Source organism: Haliaeetus albicilla, chromosome 9, assembly GCF_947461875.1.
Source record: "Haliaeetus albicilla chromosome 9, bHalAlb1.1, whole genome shotgun sequence".
Lineage (NCBI taxonomy): Eukaryota > Metazoa > Chordata > Aves > Accipitriformes > Accipitridae > Haliaeetus > Haliaeetus albicilla.
In genome coordinates this window covers 18,905,227-18,922,124 of record NC_091491.1, presented here as the reverse complement: position 1 = coordinate 18,922,124, position 16,898 = coordinate 18,905,227, and the positions used below count along the sequence as shown (strand labels likewise).

At 38.5% G+C, this 16,898-nt stretch overlaps 1 protein-coding gene across 3 annotated transcripts; it reads right to left on the bottom strand.

The window, feature by feature from the left end:
• Nucleotides 1-268: 268 nt before the first annotated feature.
• LOC104313215 (claudin-15) lies at nt 269-15,531 on the bottom strand. 3 transcript variants are annotated; one of them, XM_009912052.2, is made up of 6 exons: nt 14,303-15,531; nt 13,605-13,880; nt 4,739-4,903; nt 4,508-4,589; nt 1,789-1,899; nt 269-429 (listed from the first exon to the last, which is right to left on the bottom strand). In XM_009912052.2, exons 2-6 carry the CDS (start codon nt 13,822-13,824, stop codon nt 339-341), a joined length of 669 nt encoding a protein of 222 aa, XP_009910354.1. In that variant the 5' UTR covers nt 13,825-13,880; nt 14,303-15,531; the 3' UTR covers nt 269-338. The 3 variants fall into 3 exon arrangements, with proteins under 3 accessions (XP_009910354.1, XP_069648106.1, XP_069648107.1); XM_069792005.1 differs by lacking the exon at nt 14,303-15,531 and having other exon boundaries at nt 13,605-14,296; XM_069792006.1 differs by lacking the exons at nt 13,605-13,880; nt 14,303-15,531 and adding an exon at nt 9,056-9,335.
• Between the last annotated feature and the right edge of the window lie 1,367 nt (nt 15,532-16,898).

Below are 16,898 nucleotides of genomic sequence, written 5' to 3'. Positions count from 1 at the left end.
GCAGTCAGCTATAGCATATCAGTTCTGCATTTTTGAGTCAGCTGAAATAGAAACAGTTGCTCTTGATTGTCAGAACAGACCACACTCTATGGTTAAATTTTACCAGGCTTCTCAGCATGCAGAAAACCTTCATGCCACAGGATTTCACATCACAGCATTTACACTTGAAAAACATTCCCAGAAAACCATTTCTATTTACATCAAAAACCATACCTCTTCCTTGCACTGCTCCAAATTAAGACGAAAGATTGCAACTTGGAATCGGAACCCTGGAAGCAGTTGACTTCTTTATTTGAGTTCATAACCTACTAACATTACAAGTGATGTAAAAGGTAAGTTTAGACATACTCTTTGTTGCTTATGACTGTCTCAGCATTTTTGGTGTAAATGTGCTGCTGATGGCCTGCTGAATATGCATATTTGTTGCAACTGTAAATTAAGAAAAAAAAAAAGATACAAAATAATAGGTATTACACACACGTCCACAATTTCAGATACTTAGGAATTTACTCATTTAGGTCTGTATACAACCCACCAATAGCACATACTTTGCAAAGGTGCAGAAATTAGAGGGCTAGTGTTCTCATCAGTCTTGTAGCTAAGGGGAAAGAGATGGGCTCTTTGACAGGCAGCACAGCCATCTCTCTCATAACCAGAAACACACTCTGGAGTCCTAACTCATGTGTGCTCTTCCTCGAGGCATTTTAGTCAAGTCCCTAAAGCAGAAGAGACCCTAGACCTTAATGCCTTTGTGCAAGCTGCAGTTTTTAATACAGGAAATCAAGATGATAAGAAAGGAAAACAGAAGTATCATCAGCCAACCCCTTCAGCTGTCATGATTTTCAAGATATTTCAGGACATTTGGTACTTTGTATCAAAGTATGGTGAGCGAGATCTAAAGTCCAATGTAGCTGATGAAATATTACCATAAAACTTAAATGGCTTCAGATCAGGCAATGGAGTATCAGAGGAACACTCTCACTTATGTGTTTTGACATAACTTTCCTAACATTAAATACAGCAGCAGTGAGCATGCTTCTTCCTTCCATGTTATCATCCTCTCGAGCTTAGCCAGTACAGCCTCTAAGCCATTTGGGCTCTTCTGGGTAGACATGGACCGCTGCTATTTCTGACAATTTCATCCCTCTCCTTCAGAAAGGAACCTTCTGTATGTATGAATAATTTAGGATTGAAAAAAAAATCCAGGCAAGGTTAACTGCTGAGGCCAGAAATCTCAACTTTTCTGATTTGATGCACAACAAAACATTTCCATAAGGAACAAGAAAAAAATCATATGTGTCTAATGATCAGTTGGATATGCTTTGGGAAGGAAATGCCATTACACTTTCTGCAAATTAAATGGTGTTCGAATATTTTAATAGTAGTAAATATTGCAGAGAAACTTGATTATAATACACTATATTCTTTGATATACTTCTATTTTGGCAATAGGTAGTTTGCTCTTTCACTGCACATTTTCATCATGTAGATCTTAGAACCATCAGCAATATCCAGAATTACCAAATACTAGTTATAGGTGACCACTGATGGCAAAGTATCAACAAGTATACTATCTATCTGGGAAGTACAAGTATTTGGTACAGCTTGTCCTGCCATCACAAATCTGTGACATGCAATAGTATTGAATTAATAGGTACAATTTCTTGTTTGTACTTTATATGGCCACAGATTTATACCAGGGGGTGAAAGAGAGAGAGAGAACAGTATACAGATAGAAAATGGTATATAATTGACAGCTACTATTTCAACTGACAAATCCAAGATTACCTGTGATCCTGTTTTTTCTTCCCTTTGCATGAACAGGTCAGTAAGATCCCACCAAGCATATAAAGAACAGATCCAGCCCAGCCTAAGTACAGAGCATCTCCTAGCTCATACCTGAAACATGAAAGATTTTATAGAAACAGCATATACCAGGATCACAAAGCCATTATTTTAGACTGTGCATAAGGTGCACAAATCATGCAGACAAATTCTAGTCTGCGTAGATATCAGCTAACTGAAAGGTACTTCAACAGACAACGGAGGAGAACAGATCTGGCTTTGTGTCTGTTCAGTAAAACTCTTACATGTATATTTAACTGCTCTGCCAAATTAGTGACAGTACAGGAAGTAGTAAGCAACATAAAGATAAGTAGCAATAATACTTGCATATTTTTAATAAATTATTGATAATAAATGATAATAATATACCTTCTGTGCAGTCCACAACACAATGCCAGATCACCTACAAGTAGCTATTTGTATAAGGCTAGTTTTCAAACTTGCATATCCTAAAGAATATTTAGCACTCTGTGGTTATATGGCTGAAATACATTTAAGAATAGTCCCAGGTTGAAAAAGAATAGTTCCCCATTTTACTGTACAAAACTACACCTTTCAGGAACCTCCCTAGTCCAGTGCAAGAAATTCTCTGATAATGAATTTGACCCAAAGACTAGGCACAATTAAGCCTGGGAAAGTCTGGCAGGAGTTTCGCAAAAAGAGGAAAACAAGTTTTTATATTCGGACAAAGACTATAACCACAATATGGCTGTACCTCTGTGGTCTGACATACCTAATATAAGGGCAAAATAAGTGTCATGGACTGTGTAGAAAGTGTACTGAAACCAGATACGTGTGTTTTCTTTCCACTTGTAAACACAAAATCATTATTTAAAAGTGTCGAAGTTTCTGATTCCAGATTTAATTGCTAACAGGAAGGTTTCAGAGGTTTACACACATTCACTGCTCTCTGTGTTCCCATCGCACATTGGAGCCACAAGTTCTCCACTGTTTTAAGCGCTTTCCAAACACAGAACAAGGAGACAATCATTATCTCAAAAAACCAGGAGTGCAAGTTGCTGGAGGAATACTAAGGAACAATCAGGGAGTGTTGCCCAGGGCACGCAATCATCTCTGCTCACTAGTCACCTATAGACAGGAATGCTGTAGATGTCGTACCAAAGGAAAGTATATAGGAGGGATCTGCAGAACTTACTTAGGTTGCTTTCACAGCTGTATGAGAAATACCTCTAAGAATTAGTAGAGGTTAACCTTACTAATTTGCTGAAGTCAGGCCAAAAAAATGCAATCTGAAAAACCAGATTTGCCAGTCTCTTAAGAGTGACGATCAATACTGGCCTGCAATTGAATTTAAAGCTGTCTCAGAGAGTCCAAAGAGCACAAACTTCCTCAAGAGCATGTCTGGCTTTACCAATGATCAAAGTTAATTCACTAAGAACTGCTTAGTGAATCAATAGTCTTGAACATGAAGTTTAGATATTAAAAAAAGATTTCTTTAGCTACTGAATGCAGTCTGGTAACTGATTAACATGCACTGATGTTGAAGCCCCAAAGCTATACCAGATAACTATAAAACTCGCTAACTATCCCACTAACTGAAATTCCTTATCAACGGTTGTTTTGGTCCTCTAACGTATTTATTACCCTTCATATAATTCTCTCAAGGGGATATAAAACAACAAAAAGTATTCACAAGTGCAATTTCTTTGTAAGTGCTTGTTTGAAAACACAAGGAAAACTGAAAAACATCCAAAGCAATTGCTTAAAGTACTTTGATTCATAACAAAGCACTTCACCTCTGACTTCCCTGAACTGATTTGCAGGAGGAAACTTACAAAACACTTCAAATATGATCCTAGCAGCTAAAGATTTATAGTTTACTGATCTAAAAATTATATACTCAGTAGAGGTACTGGCAAATTATAAATGTCCCCCTTTCCCCAAACCAGCTCTCTCATGTTCCACAGGCAGTATATTATGTTTCCTTCTCCCTTTTTCCCCCTCTCTGAAGGAGAGGTCCAGTCACCTCCACCCTTGTTCCTCATTGCTAAATCTATTGACCTAGATCAGGCGCCATAAGCGGACATTTGGTTTTGAAGACTGTTGCTTTTATACCTCGAAACTTGTTTGTGCACAACTGTATGAGCTGACAGTCCCACAAACTTTGTCTCATTTTAATTCATAAGGCAAACAAATGTTGAGCTGTTAATATACAGTGAACAATATTGTTTCACTTAAGACAAGCAGCACACTTCAATGACATTTCTCAGCTATCTGCAGGTCACTAGTATGCAGTTCAAGCTGGTTTTTCATTTGCTTGAACATCTGAGGCATTATATTCTAGCCATAGCTAGAATTTTGTACTTCTTTTGGTCTAAATGCCAAAGAAAATTAAGACTTTTACCTTTTCTTCTTCATAAATTGCACTAAATTGAGTCTCACAAGAAAATGTAAACACAATACAGAAACCCCACAGATGTGGGGTTGGTATTCCCCACACATTTACTAAACCTCCCAGAAGAGAACTCTCCTCCCTGTCCCCAACATCTCTGAGGTGAAAAGATTCCCTGAAGACAAATTTTTCCTCCTGTATGACTAGATAACAGGATCCATCCAGGTTCTGAAACTCTGGAGCAGCTGAGGTTAGTGCAGCTGTCTGTAACACATGATGGAGTTTGGTGTGACAGATCTATTCACTTACTTGGTTCCAGCGTACAATGGGTCAAAAAATTGAGCAGTAACCATCGCAGCATACCAAGAAACAGCCACCATGGAGCAGAGACCTACCAGAAATTTTAAAAAGCACACAGGTGAATGATTCCTTTAATAGCTGTAACAGCTTTAAACCAAGAACAAGTGTTCATTTCATTTAATCTAGCTGTGAAAGCAATACAAAGTATTGATAGCATTCTCATTTCAGCCTTGATATTACCTCCTAAAATAAAAAGAAATCCTCCCGTGACAGCAAACTTCATTTTTCCGTCTTCATCGCTCAACCCAACATTTGTGCACTTCAAACCAAGCAGCGAGAGTACAGTAGCTATGAATCCCAAAAGGATGGAAGCAATCATCAAGGCACGGCATGCCTGAATATGAGCTAAGACAGAAAAAGAGAAAACAAATCAGGATCTGTAAAGAAATTATATTAATCTTGCGCTGAAAAAATAAAAGTGATAGAGGGAGTGACAAAATTAACAGGAGCAGTAATGAATGAATCTTGTCCAACTTTTTTATTTGGTTATTTGGAGAAGCATCCAAACCCTAGAGTGTTTAGTCTTCAAGTCAATCAGATTTCAGAGTTGAACTACACTTACACTTTATAAGCTCAGTAAATCCTCTTGGGCCTTTAGTAAATCCTTCATAGCCTCATAGCTTACATCTTTAAGTCCTGTGAAAATGCATATATATGGCCATTTACAGGAGCAGAAGTAAGTCTCCTACTCACAAGTCCTGGTGACTTCCTTACACCTATACAGCTGAGCACACAGGACACCTCTGAGCTCCAGGTCCTAGCCAAGGTGTGCGGGACTCTGGCACTACAGAGGAATTGGAAAAACATGCCAGCTTTGCTACCTCCAGTGAGAGATGGGAAAGAAAGTGCTCAAGTTTGCAGTGCACTTTAAACTCTGAGTCGGGGTAATGAATGGGAGATGAGCAGATCTGAGCACTGCAGCACTCCTCTCCTCCCTAAGGCATACTCCTGCGGAGAAGTTACAGCTGGTGTGGTCATGTTAGGGAATTTGGTATGCTGCATCACTTAAACTCCCAGTCTTCACATTTAGGTATCTATTGGACAAAAAGCTGGACCAAATTATTAACCAGCCTAAGAAGGAAGGTCAGACAGGGACTTCGGGCTTCTTTAAAATGGCACCCTAGATTTGGCAGGTTCCAGGTCAAAGGGCACTTTGGCACCTTTGTTGGGAGATAAACATGCCAAGTGTAACCAATCTGGCAGGTCTTGGCTGCTAACTTTGTTGAACTCAATGATCTTAAAAGGTCTTTTCCAACCTAAATGATTCTATGATTCTAACCACATATCAAAAGGGTCTGAACTGGACTGCATCTGGACAGTCATGTCATTGATGCTAGCATTCAAGCTCTTGCTCCCTGATCACCTCCATGTGCTCCATTGATAACCTGCTCTCTAGCTGTGTAGTGGAGTGAGCCCATAACTCTCCAGATATCAAAAATCAGGCACAGAAACAGGAGGCAAAGTGATGATACATTCACACTCAAACTCAGCAGACTGTATAGCTTTATGTGGCTTAAGAGTATTGGTTCTGCAAGCTTGAGAGTTATCAAAGACAGTAATAAGCAGTCATGAGATAAATACACAGAATTAAAGGATAACACTGTTCGAGGAATTAATGTTTTGTTAAGCACTAATTTTCAAATTTTTGGGGAAAAAAAATACAGACAGTAATAAAAGTGAAAAGACCCCTCAAAGTACCATTAACGGTTCAAGGTTTTTGCCTGCAGAAGATACCATTAGGACAAGCACTCAACTCCAACACTGCTTTCTAGTTTGGGAACTTACTTACACCATGGCGGCAGGAATTACCCATAGCAGGGATCCATCAACTTCTTACACTTCAGGTCTTTGGGACTCCTGCAATATCAGATGGGACTCCCCATATCCTTCCAGGACACACAAGCATATCCTCAGGCTAACTGCTTGCAAGTCAATGGCTGTATTATTTTAACAGAAGAGATTTCATACCATATCCTCTTTGTACCACAATATGATAACCTCAACAGCCTTAACTGAGGACCTTACTTCACAGTCCAGAAAGCTCAATTTCTTCTTGGTTTTATCTTAAAAATGAGCTTACTGAACAAGATACAAAGTCAGTTCATTTTATCAATCAATACTAGTTGTAAGAAATTATCCCCAAATCCTGTCACTGGAAGAAACACCTACAGTATCTTAAAAAGAAGAAAAAAAAAAGAGTTTAAACACCATTTGGCAGCTAATTGCTTTATATCAAATGTTTGATCTAGTTGTGACAAGATAAATAGTGCTATCTATACATAGTAGCCAGTCACGGTTTCAATCTTAGGCAATATTGCTTTTAAAAAGGTCCTCACTTCAAACATTTGTGATTTGGGCTAATGGCTTGCTGAATTCAAAAGCTTTAAATCTGTTTAAAAGAACCAAGTCTGATATTTCCCATGCATAAAACAAAAAACAGAGGTATACTACATAGCTCAGCTGACAATAAGGAAACCTTCATAGAAAATCTTTATGGTCCTTCTGATGAGAGCTAACAAAGACACTTCTGTTTTTTCTTTTTTTTCCCCTCCCACCAATTCCTGGCATCTTCTGCTGCAGCAGTTTCAGTGAAGTTTCTAAACAGCAATTTGAAACACACCTAAACTGACCATGATAATTTTTCATCAGCCTTGGCTCATATCTGCAAGTGCTACAGACATTCTTGGAGGTCCCACTGTTTGCTCAGCCCTTGTTGCTACCATCCCCACTTTCTTCCTCTTTCCTGGTTTGCCCAACTGTCCTCTCAACTTTTTCTACAATTCAGTGTATTCTAACTTGTTTCTTTTTCAGTTCTCCTTTCTAAACCCTTTTTTTCTCTACAATTCTGCAAGCTGCTTTTCCCTTCCCCTTTCCTTTTCCTGCATATACCCCTCAAATACACTGGCATCTTCTCAACAGTGTAACTGATCTCCTCTTCAACAGATCAAATTTAATCTTCACAAATTCACTTTCAGAGCCTGGCCTATTCATTTCCTTTCTGTCTGGCCCCATTTTTTTCCTTCCTGCTGACTCCATGTTGTTATCTGCAATTCTGCAGGAGCCTTGCTATTGCTTGCCTTCCTTTCTCTTTTGCTTTAGCACATCTACTCATCATGCTCCCCGCTGCAATTTCTTTAAAACCCACTTTTTTCTCGGCAGCTCCAAGATACTGACCTGATGTGACCCCATTGCCCACATCTGCATGCATGGGAGCTCTATGACACTCTCAGAGGCAGCACCCCATGTAAATACACCAACAACAAGATGCTGCCTAGAGTCAGTGGCAGTAAGTTATGAACCAACCTTTAAAGCAGTTTATACATGAACCAAATGCACACTTGCATAAGCACTCTGCAGAGGATATGCAATGTCCAATGGACATGATCCTGCTATTGCTGAGTATAAGAAGTTTAAATAGGGTTGTGTTCCTCTTAATACACACATGCATTTTAAAACCAATTGTGAGATAACACTGAAAGATGAAAAGAACAGTTTATTCCCTAAATACTGGGCACAGACAGTTTCAAAGAATTGCTACACTAGTGTCAGAGCTAGTAAACAACATAGGTTTATTTCAGACACAGAGAAAGTGAATTTAATACCTCATTCCCACTAATCCTATATTACACTCTTCAGCTTAGGAGTATCCTCCTACCTATTTAGTTTAGCCACATCCCAGTGTAGATTCAACTAAGTAGGAAGGCATTTTTATTCTAGGATAAGTATCTACATACCGAATTACTCAAGATTAATAAAAACTAGCTTTACTGTCTATAAACATGTTTACTATCCACAGAATCTTGCCTTAGTTGAGCATTTGAGGACAATCCATAATTCTCCTGAAGACTGATATAAAGCACAGGAGCCAGCAGATCTAAATTTCCTAATATTTTGAACCACATCCAACAAGACATTAGTTAACAAGTCTTGACAAGTATATTAGTTTATAACATATTTTCATTCTATAATTTATATTCATAATATAAGGTTATAGTATGTATAACATATACTCATTATATTTTTTGCATTATCTATGATTTCCAGTCTCAACACACAGAAACCGCTACCACTTCTTAGCTATAAATAGTATTTCTTACCTATTATATGAAAAATCTCCAGCTATAATACATTAGCTATCAAGTATTGCAAAAGAAGACCTACACAATAATTCCAAATAAACATGGAACTGTTATAAGATGTGTTAAAAAATGTCTCCTACTAATTCCTTTCCCAAGATGCTAGAAAAGAGACTACACCATATACAAAATGCCTATTAAAATAAATGTTTGATCAAGCGACTTCATTTGCCTTATTTTGTAGCCTTTCCTAATGTGCTTGACACATTCTGCTGCTTAAGAGATTTTTATTACTTCAACCCGCAAAGTCCTTCTTGGCCAGTTATTTTCCAGTACTACCAGATTACCAAAACAAACACCTTTCTACTTTTTTCCAACAAATTTTCAAGCAATATAAACAAGACTGTGTAAAGTCACATACCAGGCAGTGCAAGCATAGAGTCAAATTCTCTGCAGTTGGATACTCCAGTGCTGTCTTCTGCACAGCTCCTCCACAGGTTTTCAAACAATGTAGACGTTGTGATCACACTACCATGTACAGTGGAGACTTTCCAGTAATTATTCGGCAAAGTAGCTCCAATAATCGCCCACCCAACCAAGCACAAAAGAAAACCAACAATTTCCAATGCAGCAGTCATGCTTGTGAGTAGTAACAGTTAAATATCCTTATAATTAGATTACAATCAAATGAAGCCTTTCAGAAGCCTTCTTGCTGTTTTATCTCTGGGTTTCACTCCAAAATGAGGCTACCTTTGCTCTTTGCTCAACCCCAGAGATAAAGCTTACAGTGCATGACTGTAAGAAGTGGGAGCAGTTCACGATAAAGACATTAACATTTCAAAAAAAAATACAATATTAATTTTTTCAAATGAGAAGTAACAAAATGAACCTATTCTTAGTCTCAGCCTAGAAAATTCAGTCATTATGTCTAAAAAATATCTTGTAAGAGTGATAATATTGGCAAATATTTTATTTCTGTCTCTCCTCTGAAGTCAACTAGGGTTTACAGAAGATTAAAATTGTTTGTAATTTTATTATTGACCTCAAATAAAAAAATTTACTGTGTTATTTTCTTGGTGATTCAAGCACAAAAAAGCTTGAGAACAGGAACTTTATTCTGTTGCTAGAAAATTTATCACATTTTTTGGAGTTACGGTCATAAGTAATCCACAGCAACTGTACTGCCAGCTTCTTTCAGGAAGGTTAAGTCTGTGGATGAGTGGTTTCCATCAATATTTTACAGTCTACTGATCTATAGTTAAACACATTCTGTTTTAAAAATAGTCTCACTTACACTGGAATACAATTGTAATAACGTATGTTTCACAGAAATGAAATATAAGGGCATGAATGAGCCAGTGTGACAGACCTATCTCAAAAGGAATAAAACTATGAATGAAAACAGCTATATGAAAAATAATACATATCAGCTGATTGCATCTGTTTGTTAGAATATCTTACTATTAAAAAATATATACTCTAGGCAATGTAGAAGTATGTTAAACTTGGTTTACTTGCTTCTACTCTTGACTAGACAAAACCATACACTCAATTCACATCACCCACTAATGTTAATACCTTAAACTGCTTGTGTATCCAAATGGGGTTAACCATTTCTTGCAGCGATAACCTGCTCTTATCTCCAGGAAATGGAGTCAGAGTTTCTTCATAAAATAATCCTGCTATGACGCAGCATGGTAACAGATTCACGGCATTTACATAAAGACTACCAGAAGGATTAGCTGTTGAGGGAGTCACAACTTGCCCATAACAGATATCTGGGTTTTTTTTCAAAATTCACTGGTCACTTTGAGCTGATGCTGTAGGTTTGTAGGTTCAGCTGCAAAAGGATGCTGCAGTGCCACCGCAACACTTCTGCTCCCTTGGTAGCCAAGAGGATCACTGCCATTGATTCAAATAAGAACAGATTTGGCAGCACAGCCAGTGTGGTCCCGTGCAGCTCTGTACTTGCAATCTTTTAAAGAAACTAGATAGCGTGTGGTAAGAATTGATCTTCTTGGGTGACTTTTACAGAATTCCTTCCTTCCACTAAGTCACTGCAATTTGAAAAATGATGGCATAGTAAACCAGTACACTGGAGTATATGCATCCCATTAAAAGCCCTTCAAAGAGTTTCAAATTAATTTATCCACACAGGTGCTACCCTGGTGACCTCAGCAATCACTTCTGCTGACAGCACTTTCAAAGTTGAGTTTAGCTGGGGCCTTGAATCAAGTGTTCCCAGATTTTATACTGCTGCCAAGGATAAAAAAAATTTAAGAATTTCATTTAAAAAAAAAATTTCTTCCTAATTAAGAAAGCTATTTCAACAGGCAGTCAGAAAGCACAGGTATAAACAGAAAAGATTAAACTACAGACCTGGAATGCATGAGTTTTTCCTATATGGGATCAGGCATTTTAATCATTGCCTAAGGAAATCACTCTTCAATGGTGTTGAAGAACATAGGGTTATTCTTCACTAAATTTCATAAACTATGGTTTGGTAAGGGATGGACATAACAGCAAACGCCTCTCTGCAGGAGGCTCTGCATCAGCAGTGTAAAAGACTTGGTGTTGATAGCTTCACATCAACACCATCCACAAACTGGGAGTTTTCCTTCAGACTTGCTCTAACCCAGTTGGGTGAACTGAATGCCAGTCAACGACTGGAAGTCTGGAAGTGCACTCCTGGAGCACATTTCCCTGCTTCGCTTCATCCACGAGGAAACCAGTTTGCACACTCCAAGACCACTCTGCAATGCAAAACAAGTGCAGTAAATGGGAATAATTGGAAAATTCATTACAAAAGCATACTCCTGATGTAAGTGGAATGCTAACATAGACATACCAAGATATGAATATATATGACCATAGCAATATATGACCAAGGAGAGAAATTGCTCCTAACCCCTCTGATATTCTCAAAACAGAGCATATTTGCATGTAGTATAGTTGAGAGAGGGTTTACAGGCAGAAATAGTATTTTTTAAAATCAGATCAGCAAATACAGTTGGGAAAAAAATACTGAAAATACTAACACCTTAAATGTTTGATCAACATGAGCTGTACCTTTTTGATCACTTCTGTAGATTTGTTTCAAGACCCAGGAATGCTGACTGAACACTGTAAGAAGAGAAACAGCCCTGCGACAGAAAGCACTTGCTCTGCAGACAGCCACATGACATGCCTGTCAGTTGGCATGAGGAACCCCACACTGATTTTAGAGGACACGCAGTTCTTTGAACAGCTGAAGATGATCCACTGAGCCCTGCCAACCAGGCGTCCTCTCTTCCAGTTATGGGGACCATGGGAAGGGAGGGAAGAGAATTCCTGGGAGGTGACTGCTTCAGTTCACCAGGAACCCTTCTGTTCCTGGGAAATATTTTCTTTCCACATTGGGTGTAATGAAACTGCATTTACAAAAAAGAAGGCTGTCCCACACTGACTCTGCTTGTCTCCATAACAGGGCTGAAGCATCTGTTTCTCCCTGTTAACATGAGGCAAAGCAGAGCTGCCACACCATTGTAAGTATCCGTGCCATCTTGCTACCACATATGAGAACTGAAGGATTGTTGGCCCCATCTCATCACTCTAATTTCCAGAAATCATGTCTAAGCTTCTAAATGAAAATTAGGCATCCTGATACCTACATAGAGGAAGTCTTAGAGAGGAGCACAACAGGTACCAGAACAGTATGAAAAGCTGACATTATCTCTGATGCAATGAGATGTTTAAATGTTTTTTAAATCCTTAGAAGCATGGGATTAGCCTCCTTTTGAGGCTACAAAGTCTGGCCTCATTACAGGATGCTGATACTTAAACTGGCACCATCATTATGAAAGCAGATGAGGCCACAGAAGCCAGGGCCCTGAGGAAGAACCACAAATATGCTGAATCTTGAGAGTTAACTCTTGAGGGTTAAACTCTCACGTTTTAGAGATCTGCCTTTAAGTTAGGCAGCTCTGACTTCAGTGGAGTCCATATCTGTGTCAAGAAAAACAAGCGTTCATAATCTGTGAGACATGGTATTTATAAGTTTTAAGCACTGCACACATCAAGGATAAATCAGCTGGAAAGAGTCCAGACAAACAGCAATGACAGTAATCAGAGATCTATAAAGCAGGGAAGGCTTGAAGAAATTATTCCACTATATAACTCATAAAGTGACTGCACAATACTGAAAGTTGTAAAAGAATAAACGCAAAGTTCTGTTTAAGACAGAAAGCTTAATGAGCTTAACAGTTTTCAAAGGCTATACTGTTACTGTTTCTACACTCAGTTTTCTCAAGAAAGAACTTCAATGTCAGTCCTTCCTAGTCCTGTACAAAAATGGTGTTTACAGAAAGATATTTTTAAAATCCAGAACAATCCAAACAAATAATTTTCAATCCCTACAAAGACAATTCTTCTCTTTCCATTTGCAGATAAACTACCCTGCTAGCACAGTCTACCTCAGAAAACACAAAAGCATCAGTTGAACAGAAGTATTTTAATTTAAGCTGGCCACCTCTGAGAAATTCCAGAACAAATACACAGATTTAGCATAAAGTATCAAACAAGCTCTGGAATATCTAAGAAGTCCTGTCTCACACCAAAGTACAAACAAGCACCAGTGCTCATTGACCTATGATCTGCTTGTAGTTAAGAATTAGGCCGAATAAAAGAATGCTATTTCTTCCAAAACAAGAAAAAAAAAATCTTAGATTCCTTGTATATCACCAATACCTCTATGTCACAACAGAGCTGGCGATAAAGCCACAGCAGTTACTGAACTGAATTGCAGGATGAAGCATATGGGTTTCACTGGGGCGCTTTAACCTGTATGCAAGTACTACAGGACAAATCCTGTCCATACTAGACCCTCTGTCACAACCACAGTATATGTCATCCAACCACACTAACATGCTGTCCAGAAAGAAGGAATAAAACTATATCCCTGGATTTTATATACATATGCCATGCACACTTACTCTCTGAACTCAACATGTAGAGAAATTTCTTGCACTGTATTGATCCAAAAGCAGTCACTGCACAGTCCATCCAAAGACCTTCAGAAATCCAGTCTGCAGTAACTAGCATTGTTGCAGTGTCCAAAATCTTCCATCTGTTGGACATGGTAGTAACAAGTAAAATGGTGAATCCTGCTAAAGCCAGCAGCAATGCATAAATTTGCAGAGAAGACGATGCCATTCTTCTGACAGAAGCTGTTTTCAAAGAAGCCTCCCAAAATTTCTGATATTAGAAACCTGTTGAAACAGTTTATATACATACAGTATATGGAATTACCTTTACACAAGCCTGACCTTTACGAAAACATCAAAAAGACGCCTACCTACAAAACAGTTTATCACATAAGGGAATTGTAGAACTGGAATCTAAATCTCATTAAACAATTGGAATGCTTACATATTTTATGACATCTGAGTATTTTCTGAGGAACACTTTTATTACTGTACATGTTTACCACAAAAAATACCAACAGAGCAAAATCAGAGGCCCTAACTGAGGAATTATCTAATTTGAATTTGCAATGTTTCCTCCATTCTTTACTTGTTTGCAACTCAAAATTATTTTAAAATTAACATATCAAATGCTTTAATAAATTATTCATGTCCCAATTACAATACCTATCAATACAAATTAAAACAAAATAAAGTTTGATACTCACGTTTACGGTATGTTTCTAACCTGTTTCATCTACCTTCCTGCTAGACACTAGTGTCAGCACTTTGTGAGGACCAGTTTGATCAAACAAGTGAAAGCTTCGTACTCTTTAGGACCTTTCCCCCCATTCTAAAAATCAAGGACCTGGGGCCAAAGCTCTGCCCAACTGTTGCACAAAGGCTCAGGCAAGCCTTTTTGCTACAGCAAAGTGAAATGGACAACTCAAATAAGAAAATGACAACAAAATCATGTAAGTTAGTACCAGAGAAGCTCAGATTAACCTGGCAACCATTGGCATATCATTTGCTTTCCCTATAATGTGTGTATTCCACTATAAAAAGCTAATCTCACATTGAGGATGGAGCATTTCTCTCTCAAGAGATTGTATAACCTCTTCAAAACACACATAACTGTCAACAGAGAATATCTGAAATAAATGATAGATTTAAATTAAGCAACAAATTCAAGCAGACTTCACACCACATGGGCAGGCCAATAATCCAAATGAATGTTTCCACCTATTACATAGGTATGACCCATGCAATCACAATTCATTCCTGGCAGTAAGGAAAAGGAGATAAAACAATATGCTCTGCACCATCACTATGGGTAGGACATACGTCAAAGTTGTAAACACAAACTTCTCATTAAAATACAATAATTTAAAATATCCTAGGTTTCAAAGCGAAGAAGCTTGGAAACCAGATTTCACAAATACAGAGTAACAACCTTCCTCCACCCTGATGCAAATTCAACCATGTTATAGCAGGACTACAAATACCACTGTAAGAATCCTTCTCCTACCCTTAAAATGACTGTCCTGTACTAATGCACCTGTTAGAGATGATACAACATGCATGAGCTCCTCACTGTGGGTGAGTCTCCTCAACAGAAAGGTGCACATGTGGTGACAATCTGACTCTAGATGGTGACATTTCAATTCAACATCCAGGGAGATGTAAAGTGGCAAGAAGAATACAATGGACCAACTGAAAGCTGTTTTATTTTCCAGATCTTCTTAAGACAAGCATGCAAAGAAAATCTTTACTACTTAGAAAACAAAGCATGCAGTCCTGGTATTTGAATCCTTAGGGGCCAGGCAGTGGGTCTGATGTCTCAGTGAGGATTGGGAGCCTGGTGATGGGTCTTATATCAATAGGCCACACAAGGCAGAAGCAGAGCACCCTAAAGCCTCTCCTGAAATGCACAACTCCAGTGAGTAAAACAAGGGCCAGTGGAAAAAAAAAACCAAAAACAAAAACCCACAAAACGGGGAGGGGGGGCTCTGTGCTTGTTTAAAAAAAATCCATTTTCTTTATATTTCCCTGGCAGCATTTAAGGCCTGCAATCAGTAATCAGTGCAGACTGACAACCGTCCAGTGGATCACATTAACAAACAAAGCTGTTTGTGATTTCAGACATGCCCCAGGGCAGAACAGACCTCCCTGGCTCCTGGCAGAAGGAGGTCTGCAGCCCAGAATGGCTCTGCAACCATTTTGCTGCTGTTATTCCTCCTTTCCATGTCTTCCTCTGCCCCAAGGAGCCACTCTCACTCATCCCTTCCTGACCCTGCTGCTACTACGCAAAACCCATGGGACAGTCCAGACGATACTTTATTCCTTCTGGGCCACCAGCAATGCACAAGACTGCAGTCCCTATTGCGATGGCGGTGCTGATTTCTTACCTCTTCTAGTTTTAACAATAAAAGTAATGCCACCAAAATGCATTGCTTTAACAGGGTAAGAGTTTGCTAATAGAAACCATCTGCAAAAGACAAGATTTCAAAAACAAAGAGCTTGTTACTTCAACCAACACCACATCCATCCTCCTCTTTCAACCTGTACCACGTACACCCTGCCCTTCAGGACTTGATTGTACTTGCTGCCATACACTGTCACTGTTTGTAGATTTGAGATGATGGCACAACTAATAGCAAATATGCTTTGCAGCTGTCCAAAGTAGAATAACCATAAACTAAAATCAAATAAATGCGTAAAGCCCAGAGCATCATCCCTCGCAAACTGCACACATAGGCTATATACAACTAAGAACCGTACTGTGATAAAAACAAGCCCTGGGGGAGCAAAAAGATCAGCTAACATTAAAAACAGCACAGCCAAAATATATGTGGTTTGAACACAGGACAGGAAAGGTTAACAAAGAAAAATATTTAAGTCACTTAAACAAACAAATCACTCCTGATATGCTCTCTGGAAGCAAAAATGAGTGATAAAAGTGTCTAAACTGGAAAGTTAAAAAACTCTTTTACTTCTTTTTCATTTTGTTAACCAGAAAAACAGAGACAGAGCATTGATTACAAGACTGGTTTCATTTACATATAAATGTATACATTTTAATGCCAGCAATATATGACTTTGAACCTGCTAATCATTTCTTAGTTCAAGCAAATTCTGAGGCTGAGCCATGCCCACCAGTGCAATCAGAAAGAGATAAAGTAGAGATTTAAATACAGTAATAAACCACTCAGAACAGTCTCCCACCACAGGCTTACACAGGTTTCCTGAGGTCAGAGTCTGGCCTTGGGAAGGCAAACTCTTTCACTACTTGTTAAAAAAAAAAAACAAACAAAAAAACCCAAC

Excerpts from the sequence above, each read along its gene's own strand:
- LOC104313215 (XM_009912052.2), bottom strand. The coding sequence starts at position 13,824 with ATGGCATCGTCTTCTCTGCAAATTTATGCATTGCTGCTGGCTTTAGCA. Across the intron at positions 4,904-13,604 it reads CTACATGTTGAGTTCAGAGA|CTCATATTCAGGCATGCCGT; the intron begins GTAAGTGTGCAT and ends TTTCTGTCTTAG. Across the intron at positions 430-1,788 it reads AAGAAAAAACAGGATCACAG|TTGCAACAAATATGCATATT; the intron begins GTAATCTTGGAT and ends CTTAATTTACAG.